Source organism: Octopus bimaculoides, chromosome 1, assembly GCF_046866305.1.
Source record: "Octopus bimaculoides isolate indiv1 chromosome 1, ASM4686630v1, whole genome shotgun sequence".
In the NCBI taxonomy this organism is placed as follows: Eukaryota; Metazoa; Mollusca; class Cephalopoda; order Octopoda; family Octopodidae; genus Octopus; species Octopus bimaculoides.
The window spans coordinates 169,927,095-169,948,391 of NC_142928.1; the positions used below are offsets into that span (position 1 = coordinate 169,927,095).

At 32.7% G+C, this 21,297-nt stretch overlaps 1 protein-coding gene across 12 annotated transcripts in view; it reads left to right on the plus strand.

Moving 5' to 3' along the window:
* LOC106883223 (uncharacterized) overlaps positions 1-21,297 on the plus strand; it is a 52,013-nt gene that overhangs the window by 20,684 nt on the left and 10,032 nt on the right. For 4 of the 12 annotated variants that reach the window (XM_014934169.3, XM_014934161.3, XM_089362616.1 and 1 more), the window contains exons 2-4: positions 4,158-4,414; positions 15,748-15,810; positions 21,076-21,188. In XM_014934169.3, coding sequence (XP_014789655.1) covers positions 4,167-4,414; positions 15,748-15,810; positions 21,076-21,188 — 424 coding nt within the window. In that variant the 5' untranslated portion in view covers positions 4,158-4,166. Of the gene's footprint in view, positions 1-4,157; positions 4,415-15,747; positions 15,829-21,075; positions 21,189-21,297 lie in introns of all 12 variants that reach the window. The other 8 variants (XM_089362647.1, XM_089362654.1, XM_089362643.1 and 5 more) reach the window with 2 other exon arrangements.

Here is a 21,297-nt window from a genome sequence, read left to right on the forward strand (position 1 = left end):
TTCCTGATCAATCCAGTTCATCTACATGAGCTGGATTGGTCTGGAAGATTGCAACCAATACTTTTGGATCTTTCTCCCGTGAATTCAGTGCTTTATTGCTAACCCAGAATTTCACTCACACGCATTCAGTTATTATTATTATTATTATTATTATTATTCTCTATCCCCTTGTTCACTCTTGGTATTTGTTGCTGTCATCCAGTATCACTACTCGTGGTATGTGGAGACAAACGAAACAAACTACTCTTGTGTTGGAGCCTTGTACCTATATCAGCTATCGGTGAATTTGTGGAAGAAATCACAGTTTTGAAAGAAAGTGGGTAAGATTGGAGGTGTCTGTTATTTTATTTTTTTACTTGTTTCAGTCATTTGACTGCTGCCATGCTGGAGCACCACCTTTAGTCGAGCAAACCGACCACAAGACTTATTCTTTGTAAGCCTAGTACTTATTCTGTCGGTCTCTTTTGCCGAGCCGCTAAGTTACGAGGACGTAAACACGCCAGCATCAGTTGTCAAGCGATGTTTGGGAGACAGTCATACACACACACACACACATAAAATAAAATAAAATGAGACAACAAAGCCAAGGCTGTGTGGAATTTTCAGGACATTTATAAAGAGAAAGTTAGTCTTGCAGCTGTTTCTGGGATATTAGGGATATCCCTTCATAAGAAACGATGTGAGATGGTTAAATAGAAGGAAATATTAGAGTTCAATATGAGGAGTTAATTTGGTAAAGGAAACAAGTAAGTATATAGGGAAATAGGAGAATGAATGTAGAAATAAAAATAAAAATGTATAAAGATGTAATAATTGCAGTTCCATTATCCAAGGAATGTGGTGTGTAGAAGTGATAGAAATGCTTCCACACAGTCTTGGCTTTGTTGTCTCATTTAACATATACATGCTCATATAAGACATGCATTAAACTCCCCACTCGTATCATTATTGAACCAAGAGTTTAATTACAGTCCTTACATAGCGTTATCTGCCTCCTTGGGTCTTCTGAATACTATATACGATGGGCTTCTTTCAGTTTCCATCTACCAAATCTACTCACAAGGCTTTGGTTGGCCCGAAGTTATAGTAGAAGACACTTGCCCAAGGTGCCATGCAATGGGACTGAACCAAGAACCATGTGGTTGGTAAGGAAGCTACTTACCACACAGCCACTGCTGTGCCTGTTATGGCAGCATTTGGTTAACAAGTGTAACAGATTGACTTTAAACTGATTGAAATGGAATTTGGTCACATTGAGAAACAGGTTGTTGTAACAATAGAAAAGACACAAAAATATTTTGCTGTCTCAAAAGTTGTTATCAGTCAAATTGAATTTCATAATCTGGTAAATAACATAAATAACCTTGATGATAAAAGAATTATTTTTTAAAACTGATGGCAATGCATTATTTCACATCAGAGTAAATTACAGAGGATTTCTTTCTTTCTTTTTTTTTTTTTTTTTTTTGTAAACTTTTGTTTGGCCCTAGGTCAAGCCTATAGCCAAAACAGTTTCTGGTTATCATCCTATTATTTTCCCAGACATAGTAAATCATAGACTCACTATGCCTGGCAGAGAGATGAACAACAATAAAGCTTGCCAGAAAATCCTTTATATTTTACTCTATTGCTCTACCATCAGGTTTAAAGTACTTTTGTATCAAGGTTATTCACTAGATTATGAAATTAATTTTATTGATAGCACACACTTGAGACAGTCAGCAAAAATATTTCCATTTGGTTTTTACTACTATTGTTAAGATAACCCCTGTTTCTCAGTATGATGAAATTCCATTTTAATCAGTTTAACTTTATTTTTTAACTCTGAAGTTAAATTTTGTGATGTCAATAATTTTGTGTTCAGAAAATGATGTGGATGGCAATAATTGATCATTCGTACTCTATGAGGTTTATGTATATACTCATTTTCAATCGAAACATCAACTATGTAATTTGATAGAACAATAATAAGCAAGTTGAATTAGATAAAAGCTAGATAAAATGTCACTGAACCTGCTAAAGTGCTGTGGCAAATAGATATAGACACTCAGCTAAACCATTATCACTGATTACTAGTTTGGTAGCCAGCTACAAATCCAGAAGGGTGTATATCTCAAAGATTAATTACAAATGGGTTACATTTTATAGATAGAATGGTTGAATGATTAGGAAGTTCACAGTGTAATCATGAGGTTTTGGGTTCAATCACACTGTGTGATATTTTGGGTAAATGTCTTTTATCATAGGCTCTGGTCAGCTCAAGACTTTGTGAGTGAAATTGGGTTGTTGGAAACTTTGTGGTAGCTTATCAGAAGGATTGTACTTTTAATTCAAAGGTACAGCCATGTCATACTAAATCTGCCTAGGAATTAACTGCACACATGTTCAGGCACTTAAGTGCTAAGTCAATAAACAAGTAGTTAAGCATATTGAACAATTGACTACTCATCATCGACACTGACTGAGATCCATTTTATAATTCATAGAAAACAATGCGGTTTTGAGTAACTTGAAAATAAATACCAAGTGACAATATCAGATTATCTTGATTTCTCTATGAAACATGTTATTGGTAGATTTATAAAATTATTAAATATTCCATAAAAAAGCAGAGAATAGAAGCTTGTCTCTATGCTGATAACATTTTTCACTGACATTTTAGTCAATGATGATATGTACTGCTTACTTGTCCAATTCATACCAGTACAGAAAAATTGATGTTTATGCAACAGAATATTACATTGTAATTCATTTACTTTTAGTCTAATGAATTGGCCCCTGTACTTTTTTTTTCCTTTTTAAATCTAGTATTTATTCTATCGGCCTCTTTTACTGAACTGCTAAGTTATGGGAACATGAACACACCAATACTGGTTGTCAAGTGGTGGCAGTGGTGAGACAGATACAAAGACACACATATATAAATATTGGTAAACACACACATGATGGACTTCTTTCACTTTTCACTCACAAGGCTCTGGTCGGCCCGAAGTTATAGTAGAAGACTCTTGCCCAAGGTGCCATGCAATGGGACTGATCCTGGAACCTTATGGTTGGGAAGCAAACTTCTTACCACACAACTATGCCTATGCCTATGATTCTATTTAATGTTTGTATCTTTTATCTATTGTAAAGTGAATATGTATAGCTAATAAGACTTGTCAATTAAAGACCTGAATGGAGGGAGTGCTGAAAAGTTCCTGGTTGGAAGCCAAGCCTTCCGAGTTCTTTTACAAGGCTGAGGAAAACCAGGGCCGCTGCAATAAGTGTGTGAATCTGAACAGGGAATATTTGAATAAAATCATAATTAACTGATCCTCTTATATTTTTCTTTTACTCAAAGTCAGGAGCTTTTCAGCACACCCCCCTCATCTCTATGTCTTTTATTTATTAATAGATTGAAATAAAAATCTTCATTATGATAAACTAACCCCACCAATGAATTATTGATGATTCAAGTTTAGTTTATGTCTTTGGATAACCAAAGACTACCAGCTTTCATTAGGTGCAGGCATGGCTGTGTGGTTAAGAAGCTCACTTTTCAACCATCTGGTTTCAAGTTCAGTCCCACTGCATATCATCTTTGGCAAGTGTCTTCTATTATAACCCCAATGCAACCAATACCTTGAGTGAATTTGGTAGATGGAAACTGTCATGTATCTACATATATATATATATATATATATATATATATATATATATATATATATATGGGTGTCTGTGTTTGTCACCCCTCCTGCCACCATTTGACAACCAGATTTGGTCTGTTTATGTGCCTGTAACTCAGTGCTTTGGCAAAAGAGACCAATAGAGTAAGTACCAATCTTGAAAAGAAAAGAAAAACATTAGTACTCTGAGGTTGATTTATTCGACTAAAATCCTTCAAGGTAGTGCCCCAGCATGGGTGCAGTCCAGTGACTCAAACTGATAAAAAATAATAACTTGTGTTTCTGGTTGTAGCCATCTTAAAGACATCTGTCCCCCACTTTTTTTTTTTCAACTAAAAACTTGTATTTTTCTGAATGACCAAGTTCCACTTTTTATTCAGACTCTTCAGAATTAAAAAATTTTTTTTACTTTCAAAATTGTAGAAATGAATGTTTAAAGAAAAAAATTTTATTTTGTTTCAAATTTCTTTTTCTTTTCTTCTATTTTAGAAATTTTAAATGATGGCTAACAATCTGCCCGCCGGGAAGATGTACAAGAAGCCAATAAAGAAAAATGTTGGTTTACGGGCATTCTTTCCTGAAATGCCCATCAGCATGAGTAACTTGGAGAAAGCCAAAATCTGGGTAAAAAGGCATAACAACAACTATTTTATGGGATGGACTCAAGAACAACTTCAAAATCTTGACCCCATTGTCAGGCCACTGACCATTATTACACCAGAATTGTACAAGCGCCACATGAATAGGTTAGTAGTAGCCACTGATTACTTAGGGGTAATTTCAGTCTTATTAATGATGTTTTGATTTTATAATATTTTCTACATGTATTCCTTGCATTTATGTCTTTTATTATTATTATTATTATATTGTAGGATTCATTTTAAGCATATATATATATATATATATATATATATATATATATATGGCGTTAGGAAGGGCATCCAGCTGTAGAAACTCTGCCAAATCAGACTGGAGCCTGGTGTTGCCATCCGGTTTCACCAGTCCTCAGTCAAATCGTCCAACCCATGCTAGCATGGAAAGCGGACGTTAAACGATGATGATGATGATGATGATATATATTCTTTTGTTTTGTCCTGCATTTTAACAAAAAACTACAAATTGAAATTGAATGACAATTTTGGAATGTTTTTACTCTTGCTGGAATTTCAATATCGTTTTAAATTCCTTAGATTCTAATTAAATTCATTGACGGAAAGTTTTAGAAAAAAATACAGAATGTAAAATATAGTTGAATATATAGCCGTTAAAAATATAATAGACTCTATGATGTTTTAGAACTCTTATATTAAAATATACATAAACCTTAGTATACTTCTGGTAGCAGACTTTTATGTGGTCACTTGGCCTGCTGAAAATAGCAACCAAAGTTCCTTCATGTTATGTTCTACCATCTTACAAAGCCTGAGACACAGTATGTCAGAAAAAAGACAAGGTAGACACAGCTGGAAAATCTTGTTATATAACAAAGTTGAACCCTTAAGATCATCGTCATCATCATCAAACATCCATTTTCCATGCTGGCATGTGTTGGACAGCTTGACAGAAACTGGCAAGGCCAGGAGCCATACCAAGTTCCATAGTCTGTTTTGGCTTGGTTTCTATGGTTGGATACTCTTCATTAAGCCAACCACTTACTGGGTGCATTTTACATGACACCAGCATCCACACCAATACTTTTTATGTGGCACATTGGTTTTAGGATCTCGATTCTGTTTTGGTGGGTGGGTCTTCTTAAGATGTTCATTTAGAACTTAGAAGACATAATTAAATTTCAAATACTGTATGGTATTTATGTAGTCCAACATAATACCATTTTGGGCAACAAAAGGAGCCTCTATATGGTTGCTCAATCTGGTAGTAACTGAATCTCCCTCAAGTTACACCCTGTCATCTTAAACAAAGATGGAATACATTTAACAATGTCCTAGATACGTTTTAAAAGACAGGAAGGTCATGATTGAAATGCCTTTGATCAAACATTTGCTGTATCAGGAAAGCCCTGGGGTGAAATACCAAGCACCATTTGTGACTTGAACCAATTCCATATCACCCCTCCACTCATATCTGTGTACTTATAAGGATACATTATGAGAGATTGACCAAGGTACATTAAGTTCTGGAGTAGATGGGATAGTCATGACTGATATGCTTTTGATCATAGGTTGGCCTCTTTGAAACTGCTTTAAGGTTAAGGAACAACAACTACAGCAAATCTGAATTTTGTTGCTTTCAAATTAGTTTATATTTTCTTTTGAAAATAAAATACAGAAAAAACAGTCCTAGCAGTCCATGCTAAGAATAAGCTTTGCCTTCAGCTTTTGCCAAATTCTATCTGTTTATTAGTAGGAAATGTTATTGAAGTCTTCTTACTAGAGGAAGAAAAAAAAAGAAAAGCTATTAATATTGATTTAAAATAAATTGAAACTTGTTTTGCTATTCTATTCTAACCTTATTTTTCACTTACTAGTTCATTCTCCAATAATTTTTAGTTTTTCGTACTGCTATATAAAAACGTATCACTGAGCTGAGTTTGAACTTGGGAGAACTTTATAGCTTTTTCAACTCAAGATTTCAATGTCACGATCTCTGTGATGGGTAGAAAAATCTGTTAAGAAAGTAAACCAATTAAAACACAGTACACGACATGGAACAAAAGTTGAAAAATAAAATTAATAGTTAAAGAATTACAAATTATTTAACACTAACTTGTCTCAGGTTTATGAGGGTGAGTCAAAAAGTAATGCCATTTTGTTAAGGACAGGTATAATTACCAACACAGGAACATGTATCATACATCAAAATGAAGCTGGTCCTCTGTGAATCACATCCCTACTTCTCAACATAGTCACCGTTTCTCTCAATAGCAATGTTCCACCTTCGAATGAGAGCATGTATCCCTGCCCCATAAAATTCTGTTGACTGTTCTTTGAGCCACTTCTTCACTACAATTTTCACTTCCTCATCACTGGACTATCATCTCTTTGGCCCCATGAAAGAGGGTTTGAGAGACAAACATTATTCCAGTGACAAGGAAGTGAAAACTGTGGTGAAGGCGTGGCTCAAAGAATAATCAACAGAATTTTACGGGGCAGGGATACATGCTCTCATTCGAAGGTAGAACATTGCTATTGAGAGAAATGGTGACTATGTTGAGAAGTAGGGATGTGATCCACAGAGGACCAGCTTCATTTTGATGTATGATACATGTTCCTGTGTTGGTAATTATACCTGTCCCAAACAAAATGACATTACTTTTTGACTCACCCTTGTATAATTGATACTGATTCATTAAACATTTCAAATAAATTAGAAAAATGTATTTTATTACATTTTCTTCCAGTTAGTTTTTAAGTGTGACTTTTTCCCCCTTTTCCTTGCCCTGTTATGATGATCACAGTTTATTACAAGGAAAAAAGATATTGAATTTTTGTATTATTCTCTGCAGTTGATTTTTTTCACTAATATCTTATAGGAACAGGCATGGCTATGTGGTTAAGAAGTTGCTTCTCAACCATATGGTTTCAGATTAGGTCCCACTGCGCAGCACCTTATGCAAGTATCTTCTGTAGCGCTGGGCTGACTAATGTCTCGTGAGTAAATTTGAGAGACTGAAATTGTATGAAGTTCATTGTGTGTGTGTGTGAATTTTTACATACTGTGTGATTCTCATTAAATATCAACTGAGCTACAAGCAGTGAAGTTTGTTGTCATTTCTTTGTCAAAAAATTGTCCACTTGCACTGTATGAAAAACCTGTATGGGTTAATGACAAGAAGGACATCCAGCTGTAATACAGTGCCTCAAAAAATATATATTCATGTAGCCCAAGTTAAGATGGAAAAAAAAGCATAAATGATTGAACAAACAAGATATTGACTATGTTCCTAAGAGATGTAAACTGTCTAGTATAGGGTTAGATCAAATAAAGACTTTGATGAGGTTGTTAAGTTGTACCATTGAATTAGTGTTATAGTAACTCAATAGCTAACTCAATGTTTATGTAGTTCATGTAAGAAGTATTAAAAAGCTAATTGGAAATAATTATCTAATGAGGAGAAAACAATTTAGTTGATGACTGATATTCCTTTCATTTTATTCAGCAAATACGGGAGATGATTCCAAATATATTTTGATCTTGTTATAACTACCATAGCCTTCACTGTACACACCAAAGTAGTGATGAAAGAATTGCTAAATAAGTAATATATAAGCTTGTACATTTATCGGTATAGGTAAATATAGTTGTTTACAAAATAAATGGGACACCATCTGCATGAAAAACAATAGTTAAATTTGTGTTAAGAAATTTAATGAGTGGGTAGAACATTAAAAACTGAATAATACCATCTACATAGAGAATGTTATATTGAGAACATATATTTCAAAACACAAATAATGTTGGTGGTAATATTGGAAGTATCAAGACATGTAATTGCCAACATATTGTGTATGTGGTGGAGAATAGGATGTTAAATTTATATTTATCAATTTTCTTTTGGAATAATTCTTGCAACATTTATTGAATTTTGTATGGGTTTTAAAGAAGGAATCCATATCGTTTTGATCTTATTTGCTGTTAATAAAATAGTTTTTATTTACAGTTTTTATATATATATATATATATATATATGTTTAAAGATTACTTGCCTCTAACATCAGATGCTTGTAAAGATGTCTTTTGCATGAGAATGGTACAGTCTTCTGAAAATGACTCTTAAATGTCTATCCATTTTTACACTTGTTTTCATCTGCGCATATTTACTTCTTTGCTCTTTCCCCAATCAATCTTTCTTTCTTTGCTCTTCTGTTGCTTTTTTTTTTTTATAATGTCTTCATGGTACATGCTGCAAAAATAATCTGACTGTTCTTTTTCTTTTCAAACTATGGTAAGTACTTGTATACCACACAGTAATCACTTGTATCCCACCTTCCCTCTGGTTCAGAAATACTGCTCTGGGGTGTTTTGGCTGTTGGTCTCCTTTTCTTGTGCTATTGTTTTTAATGCTCCTCTATAATTTATTACATCCTATCACTTGTAACAGTCTCATATATTTATATTATAAATTGATAAATGTAAACTATTTGCAAAATCATTGGTAGTAATTTCAAAAGTATTGAGCGATTTCGGTTTAAATAAAATCCACTGGAAAATAAAAACTTTTTTTTTTAATATTTTCATTCAGAAAATCTTTTTAGACCAGTTGTTTTCACAGCTGGATACTTATCTTTCCCACTACTGGTCTTACCTGTATTTTCAGAATTAAACTATTTTAAAGTATGGCAAATTGATACAATATTTAGTTATAAGCATTGCCCATCTTTATTTTAGTTTGCCTGATTTTTCAACAGTTGACAGATTTTCATTTTTTAACAGTTGTGAGGTTGGTAGTAGAAAAATGTAGTGAAATAAATACGCAAAAGTTTTCAGCAATATGGAAAAGTATCCCACCCATGCTAGCAAGGAAAAAATGGATACAAAGCAATAAATAAATGCTTAATTGAATATACAGTGTATGCTTGAATCAAGAACTTAAGGTTTCTACAAAACATCATTCAGGAGTCAGATTTTTGCGAAATTTTGTAAAAACAAATTCAGTAAAAGCACAACACAGCCAACATAAAGATAAATAATGAAAAGAAGAAAATTACAAAAACAATAACTATTGTTCAGAATGCAGTCTAATCAAAAAAACTTAGGTATTCCATATAAGCTAATAATTATCAATACTATAATAATTACCAAGGTATCTTTTGTGTTACATAAAATCTCAAATTTTGAATATCTTCATATGTATGTAACTGTAGAATTAAGTAACAATGAAAATTAAGAATGTTTTGAATATTCCTGAGAAAGAATTCAGTTTAACAGATTACTGCATATGTTCCAAATATAGGCATCTATTCTTTACAAAACTTTGTATATGAATTTTTAACTGACATAATGCAACATTTTGATTATTTTTGTGTATGTAAAATATTGTTCTGATAATATTTGGTAGATATCACATATAACTACTGTTACGTATGTTTAGGAAATTTTTGAAAATAATATAGTGACCTGTCAAGAATGCAGCCTAGGGTCGAGAAACTAAACACTGGAATGATTAAGATATGCAACCTAATACATACATACATATAAATAATGCGTGTGTATGTATTACATTGAGATTATTGGAACAATGCAAGATATACTACAATATAGAAGATGACTGTTGAGCAAAAAGAGACTAATATGAAAGAACTCTCTCATTCCTGGGCTATACCTAAACACAAAATCTGAGTATTTGCTCCATGCTTGCATAAAAGGGAGTCCATCCTCTGTAATGGTGTAGACTGCTATAAAAGCTTTTCACCTACTATAAAAGTTATAAAATCATTTCATCTACTCCAGTTATTTCTTGCTGCTTGATCTTGGTATCAGAGTATGGCCTTCTATCACATCTTGTGTGCATTTTGTTTCTTTCTCTCTACGTCTGACATCATTTATCTTTCTGTTTTTTTCTTTCTCTCATTATCTCCTATCTGTTTTTATTTTTGTCTCTTTGTTCACCATATTTTTTCTTTTCTACTCCAGCCTCAGGCCGACCAAAGCCTTGTGAGTGGATTTGATAGATGGAAAACTAAAAGAAGCCCATTATATATATCTAAGTGTGTGTGTCTTTGTGCTTATCTCCCACCACTGCTTGACAACTGGTGTTGGTGTGTTTGTGTCTTCATAACTTAGCGGCTCAGCAAAAGAGACCGATAGAGTAAGTACCAGGCTTAAAAAAATAAGTACTGGTGTCAATTAATTCAACTAAGACTTCTTCAAGGCAGTGCCCCAGCATGGCCGTTGTCTTATGACTGAAACAAAAGATAAGATATATAGTGGAACTGGCTCTACAGCCCTTTATTACAGGTTGTTTTAATTTGCACATCTAATGATCACAGGTCTTTTCTTGTATGACAGTTATGTGGTCTATTAAATTCACATGATCATTATATAAAATGTGCGTGTGAGAGAGCTATACATGTATACATATGTATATGTTCATATAATAGGTTGAAGAAATAAAGTGTTTATAGGTGTGTGAGTAATGTATGAGACATGAATGTTTTATCTTTGTGTGTGTGTGTGTGTATATATATATATATATTTATATATATATATCATCATCATCATCATCATCGTTTAACGTCCGCTTTCCATGCTAGCATGGGTTGGACGATTTGACTGAGGACTGGTGAAACTGGATGGCAACACCAGGCTCCAATCTAATTTGGCAGAGTTTCTACAGCTGGATGCCCTTCCTAACACACACACACACATACACCATCAGATGTGTGTAAGTACATATGACTGTGGGCAAATGTGTATGGTAACCTCAGACTGGCCAATGCTTTGTGAGTCAGTTTGGTTGATGGAAACTACAAAGCCTGTATGTGAATGTGTGTGGTCTGTGTTTGTATTTCTATGTGATGGGAAAGTTTGAAGGTATGTATGTAAATATATATAGATATATATATAGGTTGTAAATGGATGCAGCCAAGTGAGCATGTATGTCCAAATGATTGATATGAAGAAACCAGGGATATCATTCAACTGCAGATTAATCATCTAGTGATATCAATCCCTTGCTTGGAATAACATTGATTATTTTTAATGTTAATACCAATATTTGTATATATTTTCACTTTATTTTATAAATATTTCCAGTACATTTATTTTTGATTAAATATATTTGATGTGATTATTGATTGTACAGATACATTAGTGTTATATATAAACCGAAAAGTAGATAACACAACTTTGATAGGCAATTGTACAAAAAACCTTCATTCTAAATTTGTCTAAACCCAAATCTGAGTCCTGACTCTGCAGAAATTCAGTAATTAAATTTGTTTGTGAAAAGTAATAACTCCAAAAATTATATATTTTTTATAAGCATAAAACAAGAAATAAATTTTAAAAAGACAATGAATTTTAAGATCCCATTAAATTATAGGGGAAAAAATCAGTAATATCTGTATTTAATAAAATAATTACCTCATACAGGAAACCCAAGATTTCTTTTGATTAGATTGTCATGATTAACTTTACTTTCTTGAGGATGGTTATTGCTCTTATTGGAATGGAATTTTTCATATATCTTTTTATCTTTATTTACGTAGGTTGTGTTTTGTTTTTATAGAATTTTGAATAAATATGAATGGCATAATGTATTTTTCAGTACTGGCTCTTGAAAGAAGCTATTGGGAACTTGAAATTCCCAATTCAAGTGTAGAACCTGTATTCAAATAAAATAAACCATGTGATTTTGGGTTTGTTCCTGCTGTGTAGTACTGTGGCAGGTGTCTTCTACAATTGCCTTGTAGAAAATGCTTGGCACAGTGCCACACTGCAGGAACAAACTTAAAATAGCCTTGTGATGACCAATGCTTTATGAGTGAATTTGATAACTGGAAATTCTCACTCTCTCTTTCTCTATCCCTCCTTCCCTCCCCCTTTCACTCTCTCTTTTCCGACTGAGGTAATCATGTATCTCACAAGAACTATCTCTTTAACACTATTCTTTTTAAGCTCTCATCAACTGACACAAAGCCACCTCCCTCAATACTACTGCTCCTTTCAGTCGAGGGGATTTTTGTGTTGCACGATACTTGGTGACCCTGCTGGTGCTGGTACCACAAAAAAAGCACCTAGTTACACACTGTAGTGGTTGACATTAGGAAGGGCATCTAACTGTAAAGAGCCATGCCAAAACAGACAATAGAGCTTGGCACAGTTGTGTGGTTTGCCGACTCCTGTTAAACTGTCCATTTTATGCCAGTATGGAAAACAAACATTAAATGATGATTTTATATATGTGTGTGTTATTTATATGGATGTATAAGTGTATGTCTTTGTGTTTTTCCATTTGTTTCTTGACATTATTTATTTGCTTAGCATAAAATAATGTCACTGTTGGTTTTATGCTAACATGGAGAAAACATAAATGATGATGATGATATTTTAATGAATAGAAGCACTCCACAACATTGGGATAAGTAGAAATTTTAGGTATACTTAGGCACCTGTGTTTTTAATCAACACACATTGAACCTCACTGTAATAAGGTACACAGAGAAAGCAGTGGTTTGCCTTTTACGTTGTTGGCTGACAGCATTGCAGAGACAGTAACTTAACTAATTCTGCTGTGCCTGGGTTTCCAGAAGCAAGCACCTAGTCCCATGCACACTTACCACCTCTCCTCTCATGGATACTATGTTCACAGTATCCTTGAAGCTATATAGACATGAAATATTGGTTAAATCATATACGAGGGGGGTGTTGAAGTTCCTGGTTTTGGGTAAAAGAAAATACAGAATGATCAGTTAATTATGATTTTATTCAATATATTCTCCTCTCAGATTCATACACTTATTGCAGTGGTCCGTCAGTTCTTCTAAGCCCTGTAAAAAAAGGTTGGGCCTCCAACCAGGCCTTAAAGCCAGGAACACCCTCATATATCTGCCTTACAGTCCCTCCTGGATTTTCTGTAGAGGTTTATCTTTTAATCTTCTTTAAATGCTCATGGGTTTATTATTATTATAGTGCACATGGTTTGTGCAGAACCAATCCCACACTCTTGTCTTTTGAACTTGTAATAGTCGAGTGTCACAATCAGGATTTGTATGGAGTTACCTTCTCTTGGACGAGTGGAAGGGCTTCATCCTACCCTAGTCCATTGAAATGACTGTGAGTGACCTTCAGGAGGCAATTCTGTGACATGCTTATTAAACCATAGCTGGGACTCTACCAGGTGTTACTAGTTCAGGTTAGAACTGAGAACAACAGTGGGGTAAGAGGTAGTTCCACACACCTTAAACTCTATAACTTCTGAACAAGCCTCCCCCCCTGTTGGATGCTGTTTAAAGTTATGTCCAGGGGAATAGTAGCTAGTAGTTTATAGGTATTCTCTTTGTAATCAGGAATAAATAAAGATAAGTGTCTTTTACTTTAGCCATGGGCCAATCAAAGCCTTGTGAGTGGGTTTGATTGTCAGAAACTGAAAGAAGACCAGATATATGTATACATGTATAAATGTTTGTGCTTGCATGTGTTTATATGTTCATTTACATTTACTTTTCTCTGAAAATCACTCAGCTCTTGGCAGTGATGTTGCTGTCATTTCCCCTATCAACGGTTCATCTCTTACCTTTTCACTTCTGTGGAATAAGATGTGAAGTAGATATGAGTTAGTGACAGGTAACACATCCAGTTATAAAAACATTGCTTTGGCATGTATTTGCCTAACCCATGCTAGCATGCAAAAAATGGATGTGAAAATGAATAAATGAATTCTGATGAGGCTTTAATCTAAATCAAAACCAGTCAGATTGATCTCTTTTCCTAACCACAGAGAAAACCCTATTATTTAACCATGACATTTACCTTTTCACAATGAAGCTAAATGCATATATACTGAAAATACATGCTTGTAAGTTTACATGTGTATGTGCACAGACTTCATATTTCATAAGTTAATAAGTTTCAAGTTTATTACTGCAATCTTGCAAGTCAGCAAAGCTTTAGAATATGATTTTGAAATGAATTTTTGCAATACGTGGGGTTTTTTTTTTGTTTTTTTTTTTCTAATCTGGAATTAGTTTTTTTAGTAAAAAATGAATTGAATTCAATATATATATAAATAATCTTGGCAAGATAGTGTAGGCTGTATATAAATATAATCTTTTCTACTCTAGGCACAAGGCCTGAAAATTTTTGGGGCGGGGGCCAGTCGATTAGATCGACCCCAGTATGCAACTGGTACTTAATTTATCCAACCCGAAAGGATGAAAGGCAAAGTCGACTTTGACGGAATTTGAACTTAGAGCGTAAAGACAGACAAAATACTGCTAAGGATTTTGCCTGGTGTGCTAATGTTTCTGCCAGCTTGTCACCTTAGTATATAAATATAATGCAAGATGTGCTGAAACAAATAAGCTGGGCCTTTTTAAGCAACAGACAATACTTGAAGTTTTCTGTGTTGTTTCTTACCAAATTTATTTATTTATTTTGTTGTTGACTCTTTTAGACATTTTTCAAAATATTGGTTCTACAGTTTTAGTGCAGCATCAATTCTTTGGTATTAATTAACTAAATTCTTTTAACAAAAGTTAGTGAAAACTTAAATCTGTGTTATAAAGTCTAATTTGAAATATTTTATATCAGTAGCAATATTTAGGTTGTAGATTCAATTCATCACCCAGCTCTAAATTGTCTTTAACAAAGTCCACTCTATTATAAGTAAATTTAAACCAAGCCTTTGGTCTAAGGTTAGCTCAATAGTTTTGATATGCTGCTTTCTATTGTAACAGCCCATGAGATGTGGTTTCTTCCTCTCTTACCAGTCTCAGAGACCTTGCAAAATGTCATGTCCTAAGCCATAAAAATAAAAAAGAATTAAAATGAACAAACAATCACTGTTTCATTTTCACTAATCAATTAGAGAAAGGAATTGTATGTAAGTTGTAAAAGAATATCTAACTGATAACAACATAAAAGTCAAATGTTTGATGAAAAAATATCACTATGCAAGATAGCTGAGTTAGAAGTAGCTCAAGGAAAACTTAGCATGAAGTAATTTTAGACCAGAGATGAGATGCTGCAGGTAAGAGACCATAGCAAGTTTCTATATTGTAGGTATATCCATCATGATGCAAAATAACCTCTTGACTAACTGTTGTGGTTGTTAGGAGAGAGACAAGTGATTTATTTGTAATTGTAGTTTGTTTATTAAATTATAATCATCAGTGATAAATTTTTTTCTTTTGCTTTGTATTTTTGTTTGTTATATTGATATATTTTTTGTGGTAATTTTTCAAATGATATATATATATATATATATATATATATATATATATATATACTTTTTTTTTTTCCGAATTATGTTTTTAGTTTATCAAAACATTTTCGTTCTGCCAGTTGCTGCAGTCTTAGTTTGCCACCCCATGCAGTATTCTGAAAACCAAGTTATGGTATGGCTAAGTTAATGCTGTGATGTATGTTAATCCATTGACCATTTCTGTCATTTCAGATGCTGTAGATGTAACCATTATGTTTTGTTTAACCCACAAGCACATAGCTATTGCAAATGGAGGTAATTGCAAAAACCTATGTAAGAGGTTATTTGCACATATCATCTGCCAATCACTGACAAATTTATTTTATTTTTATCCCCCTCTATCTAACATATTTAGAAAACAATACTTCTATGTACAGTTTTTGCGTGGAAAAAAAGCTTGGCTTTGTCAAAATAATTTAAAGTTAAATTTTTGCCTAGTTTATCCCCAAGTTCATTTTAGGATTTGAAGAGTAAAATTCTTAAATTTAGGTATTAGATTTTTCTGAGTTTAAGAATAAGGAATATAAATTACTTATATTATAAGGAACATAGATAATTATTTCTAAGAAGGAAGGTAGATCATTTGAAGAAGAAAAATAATCCTTGAGATGAAAAATTTTTTTCAAAAATGGTTGATTTTTGACTTTGCTCCATATGTTTATCATTGTTTATTCCTCAGATCATCCTGCTTTTTATATTTTTTTTTTTACACTTTCATTATTAACTTTCTATTGTCAGCTTTTTTTAGTCACTAACACATGAACTCACTTTTTATCATAAAATAACAAGATAATTAGGAATTGGTAGTTATTCTAAATAGAAATAAGATGTAAAGGGGAAAAAAAAACATTTTGTAGCAGATTTAAATTGTAAATTAGTATTGAAATAGTTTATACATTTTTTATCAACCTAATTTTAAAATTCTATATAGTATGTCTGTGTAGGGTTTTACTTGATGTCTATTATTTGGCAGTCAGCGTAATTGCAAAGACAAACAACTGCACCTGGGGGCAACTAAAAATGTTCTCTTTCATCAAATTTTTGTTGGGAGATGTGGTCATTAGTCACATTCCTGATCAGTTTCTAAATATTTTCCCCCAGTATATGACTGCTTTTCTAATAAACTCCAGAGAGATTAAATTTAACCTTGATTGAATCCATACTGCCAACTGGATGTAGAGCATAAAATATGAGACTTAAATTTCATCGCAAACTATTATCCACCAATTCTTATTTTTCTTACACCGTTGTAAGTATTTATTCTCTGTCAAAAAGAATTTTGAGAGAATTTTCTGCAGTGAAGTCCTCAAGAAGAAACTATTTTTAAACCATTGGCTTCAGTTGTTATTACAGAACAATCCCTATGAGGAAATATTTTGCATAACACTTGTTTTGTTAAAATAGTAGAATGGAAAAATACAATATGTTAATAGCAGGCAACATTATTGAAAAGAAATTCTTTAAGAAGTTATTATTCTATTTTGAATGAAACTCTGGTTGCTACATTGAACATTTGATCATGTCACAATCGCTTCATCTTGCTTGATTTTTTAAAAAAATTGTGAGTTTGTTGCCAATTTGCAGCAAACAAAACGATGTTTGTTTGTTTGTGTTTTTTAAAGAAATACACAGTTCATATATTGTTGTGAACATAAGCTGTTTGGGGGTATATGTTTTAAGGTTAACAATCACTGAAGTTGTTTCAATAATAGTAACTTCAATTGTTAAAGCATATTTGCATGTGACTATTTGTGAAATATGCCTAAAGAATTGTTAGGTTTACTGCTTCTAATCGTTCTTTCTTAGATCTTAGCTGCCACTGAGTTTCTATAAACATCTATTGATTGCTTGCCAGTCAGTGACTTGTGCACAAGATCCACTTTAGCAGTGTCAGAAATATCCATTTTAGTGAGAGAGAGAAAGAGAGTTTGTGTGTGTTGGTAGTAAATTCATACTCTGGCATCTGATTTTAGATATGCATGGGTTTATTAAGCATAAAGAAGCCACATGAAAGGCAAATGTTATTGGTAAAAATAAGTATATTAAGTTGGATTATATCTCCTGGGTTTCACTTAATGCAATAGATTCATGACTGTCACTCATTCTGGAACATGAAGGTTCTGAAATCAAAAGATAACCTGCTGATCTGCAGGTATGTTAGTTGTATTTTGTAGATTCTTCTTTATATGAAGCATAGGCCGTTGATGGCTTTTCTCCTGTGTTCTTAACTCTGGGCTGTATTTTATGCTTCTCTCCAAATTGATCCCTGCTTTCAGCTGTTTTTAGCGTCTCCTCTCTTCACTGAGTGAAGGGGCTTCCTCTCACAGATCTTGTTAGTTATGAATTGTCAGTGATGCTTCTGTAACTTAGCCTTTTTCTAGGTAGGGATATTGGCCCTCTGCAAATCCATTTTCATCTCTGGAAAGAGATGGTCAATGACACTTTGGCCTCTATCTTTTGACCTGTCTAGGTTGGAATGCCCTACAAAGAGCTTCCACTCTACTGCTATAGCACTCAGGGTTACCGAAGCACACAAGTCACCACATCACAACAAGGATTGGACCTTGTGGTAGATCCTTGTAGGTAACCTGGATAAATATTTGAGAAAATGCCTTAATGTGTTATTTGTTCAGGTAGATGAAGCAAGTTTATGTCTATCAGAATCTTTATACCTGATCTAGTTACCTTGAAAAAACTTTACCAGAAGTGTGAAGCTCTTGCTGACATTATTTTTGGAATTGCACAAGCCCTCAACCACAACAGTGTAGGAAGGATGGATAATCCTTAAAACATTAATTTCTTATATTATTTAAATGTTAAAGGGACTTCTAAATCAACCCCTACATATGTGTGTTTGTAATGTATGTATGTACATATGCACAAACAAGTATACTATTGTTATTTAGTCTCAAGTCAGACCTGACTGAAAAGTTCTGTGATCAAAAATATTCCAGCTGAGACCTTCTTGTCTTTAAAAGTATTGAAGACTACATTATCTAATGTGTTCTTTCCTTTTTATAGATTGTAGGGTGTGATTTAAGGGAGACTTAGTTGCTATTTCTAGCAGTTTACTTTGTAATATGTATGTGTTGAGTAAGATACTTAGATGAATCCATCCTTTTTTTTATATTTTCAACTAAGAATAATTCAGCTGATTGAGGTTGCCAAAAACAGAGACAACTGTTCCAGTTTGAAACTAAATAATTCCACTGTTTGGTGATTTTGGTCACTCAAATTACAGTGGTATAATCTTGTCAGCATATACAAGGAATTTTTAAAAACTTATTTCCAAATTATCTGAAATCGTCTCTCATCAAAGAATTCTTAAAATTTGTGCCTAAGTTGTCTGAAATCTCTCATCGAAGAATTCTTAAAATTTGTTTCCAAGTTGTTTGAAGTCTTCTCTCCATCAAAGAGTTCTGAAAATTTGTCTCCAAATTGTTTGAAGTCTCTCATCAAGCAAAATAATTGTTGCAGAATCCAAAAACAAAATCATTTGTTTATATCTCATTTATTGTTGATGTCTCAGTATGGCCAGTGATTAAATGCTTTCTCTAGAGAGTTTAGACTCCATGTTTTGGGCTCTCTCTCTTTCTTCAATCAAGTAATTCTATTCTACTTGATTATAAGATATTATGTGGAAATGTTTTTATAGAATTTCAAAATACATTTGTATTGTATATGTACAAAAACTCTTATTGTACGTCATTGACTGAACTTGAACTTCTACACATCTTTCTTAAGACATAGTGAATGTGTGTGAGTTGTTGCAGCAGCAAAACAATGTGTGAAGAAGACCAAAAAAAAAAAAAAGAAAGAAAAAGAAAAGAAAACTCTCAAACAACAAACAAAGATTTACTTAATCCTAAAAAGCCATATTTAATGGAAGATGTTCTTCAGAACACACTATTTAGCTGGCTGCAAGAAAATATACAGTCCCTCTCATTCCTTGCGTAAACACTGCAATATTTTGGCAATGCACAAGGAATTACAGTATAATACTGAATATTTGAATTTTTTGTTTTCCTGAACAAATTTCAGTTCATTTATCTGTTCAATGTTGCATGGAAAGGTATGGATATTTCTTTTACTAAAAGATGTTACATGTTCACATATGACCAAACTGATTATCGTTGAAGCTATAAAACCTGTCTTATTCAAATTACTCTTGCTTTATACATTTTTCATGTTGTCTTTCTTTCATTATGTCAGCTAATTCAAGCCTTATACATGACATTGTGACACAAAAGATTGTATTTTTTTCTTACTATTTTGAATTTTATTCCAAAACTGTTATTTTTAAACCAAAAAAAAAAAAACGTATTTATGACATATCTCAGCTTATTTCGATGTTTGCTGGGATGAAATGTAAAATCGAACACTGGAATTTTAGTTTGCAAAATAGATGAATGAAAATAAATATTGCAATGATTTAGTCTGACACTACCATCTTGGCTATCACCAAAGATCTTCAAAAAAGAAGCAGTTAAAAAATGTGATTCAATTTGAATTGTTTAACCATTTATTTACCCTTGTCTTATATGTGTTGGATTATTATAACCCTTTAGCTTATCAGTTGATTAGTCTTGAGAAAATAATAGTAGTGAATATTTAGTTTGCTGTGTGAAAACAATAATTTCATTAAAAATCTGTTGTTTAGTCCTAGTTTAATGCATTGTTTATACTTATAGCTTGTGATGCATTTTGTCCTAAATTACCATGGGATTTATAGATAATTCTTTACACCATAACCATCATTAGCAATATTCTAGTGTCTTCCATCTCATCCAGTATGTATTGCATCCAGTTAAATTTAGATCACTTAATCAAAGTCCATTGATTTCAAGACATTTTTAAAAAAAATCTATCTTGTTTATTTATTTGTTCTTTTTTTACCACCAATGCGAAAAAGAAAAAAAAATTGTTTGCCCATTCACATTTTCATTCTAAATGTCTATGTTTACTAATTCTTGATATTTTTTTCTTCTGAGAAGTGGGGAATTTTGTTTAATTGATCTTACATCTAGGGGTAATAATTCAAAAGATTTTTCTAGGACTATAATTTAGAATTGGGGTTTACTTAGGATATGTAAGCTCTCTGAAATTTATATACATCTACCAAGCAAATGTACTTAGAAATTATTTAGATTTAAATAGTAATTCCCATTATAATCTTAATTATAATAATTTTTTTTTAACTTTGTGAGTTAAGAATAAATATTTTAGTGATCAAAGTTTGTAGAGTGTAAGTTATTTTATCTATATTTACTTTAAAAATAGAAATTACATATGACATTTTAATTTTAGTTTTAAAGTTAATGAAAAAGACAGTCTGTCTTTTTCATTAGACTCTGCTCTTTACAAATTATTTTTACTTTTAATCATTTGATATTCATTAGAAAAACTTTAAAAACCTTGTTTAGATATATGTGGGGAATGTAAATCTTCCTCATATAACAGTTTATATATCTATACTTGATAAATTATGTTACCTTTTAAATAACTTTTAATCTCTTGCAGGAGTGAATATTGTCGTATTGTGAAGCTTAAGTATTGTTTGGAATCTGATGCTGATTGGGCTAAAGAATTCCGGCGTCGTTTGGGAACTGACAGTTCAAAGGGAGGTTTCCGAAGTAAGCATTGCTTTCCTTTCACTCTTTTCATTCTCTCTCTCTCACTCTCATTCTCTTTCTTTCCCCCTTTTTTTTTTCCTCTTTTTACATGTTCGTTTGTTTTTATGTT